Consider the following 949-nt stretch of genomic DNA (forward strand, 5'->3'; position numbering starts at 1 on the left):
GAAACGAAAAAGCATGAAAAAGACAAGTAACAAGGAAAAAAAAGAAGACTAATACCCACCAGCTTCCGTATGCTCAGGAACATGGAGGTCGATGTTAATGCCCATACCTTCCCCGGGCATTACCTGGGCAAAATGCCTTTCGAAATCACTCCTGTAGCAAACACCAATCGGCGTGATAGTGCTCTGGAACAGTTTCTGGCAACACTGCGGGCCGGGCAGCGTTAACATGACGTTGTAACACTGCATGATCAGGTCCTCGCACCTGGTTGAAGGAGAATTTTAGAATTAGCAAAGACGGATATGAATTGTATCTGTTTTAGCGAGCGGAACACAAGTTGTATTCGAAGGAAGAAGAAAAAAATGTGTCAGTTCCAAGCAAAAGAAGACAAGGGCAGTATCAGCAATATCAAAGACAGACAAAAATGTGTTAGTACTAGCAACGGGAGGCAAAATCTACATTAGTATAGTGGTATTCACCTGTATTAGCAAAGAGAGACAAAAAATCGTCAGTATTAGCAATGAAAGACAAGAAATCATCAGTATCAGTAATGTAAGACAAAAAACAAATAATCAGTAATAGCAAAGGCAAAAGAAGTGTCAATATTAGCAGAGAAAGACAAAATGTATTAGTATTATTTAAGGAAGTGTTAACATGTCGACGCGCCTGGAACACGGCTGAACGAATCTGTGGAAACTGCGTGGAACATGGCTGTCGAACATGACATAGTGTCATACTACCTTGCACATACGTATTATGTTTAAATACCTACACAGATTCGTAAGTACAAATCTACCTTCCTATCTCTCTACCAGCCTAGTAATCTCTACTTGCCTATCTATACATACATGTGAGAGGCTCTGCAGACCTGTAAGGGCAAATTCGTGATAAGTTCGGTCTATCTACCTATCTACTGGGTCTACATACTTACACAGATTCGTTCATGTGCAG

At 40.7% G+C, this 949-nt stretch overlaps 1 protein-coding gene across 1 annotated transcript in view; it reads right to left on the bottom strand.

The window, feature by feature from the left end:
- Positions 1–48: 48 nt before the first annotated feature.
- LOC119588115 overlaps positions 49–949 on the bottom strand; it is a 4,536-nt gene continuing 3,635 nt past the window's right edge. The window contains exon 5 of the mRNA XM_037936824.1: positions 49–262. Coding sequence (XP_037792752.1) covers positions 49–262 — 214 coding nt within the window. The remainder of the gene's footprint in view (positions 263–949) is intronic.

The sequence above is a fragment of the Penaeus monodon genome, chromosome 23 (assembly GCF_015228065.2).
Source record: "Penaeus monodon isolate SGIC_2016 chromosome 23, NSTDA_Pmon_1, whole genome shotgun sequence".
Taxonomy (NCBI): domain Eukaryota; kingdom Metazoa; phylum Arthropoda; class Malacostraca; order Decapoda; family Penaeidae; genus Penaeus; species Penaeus monodon.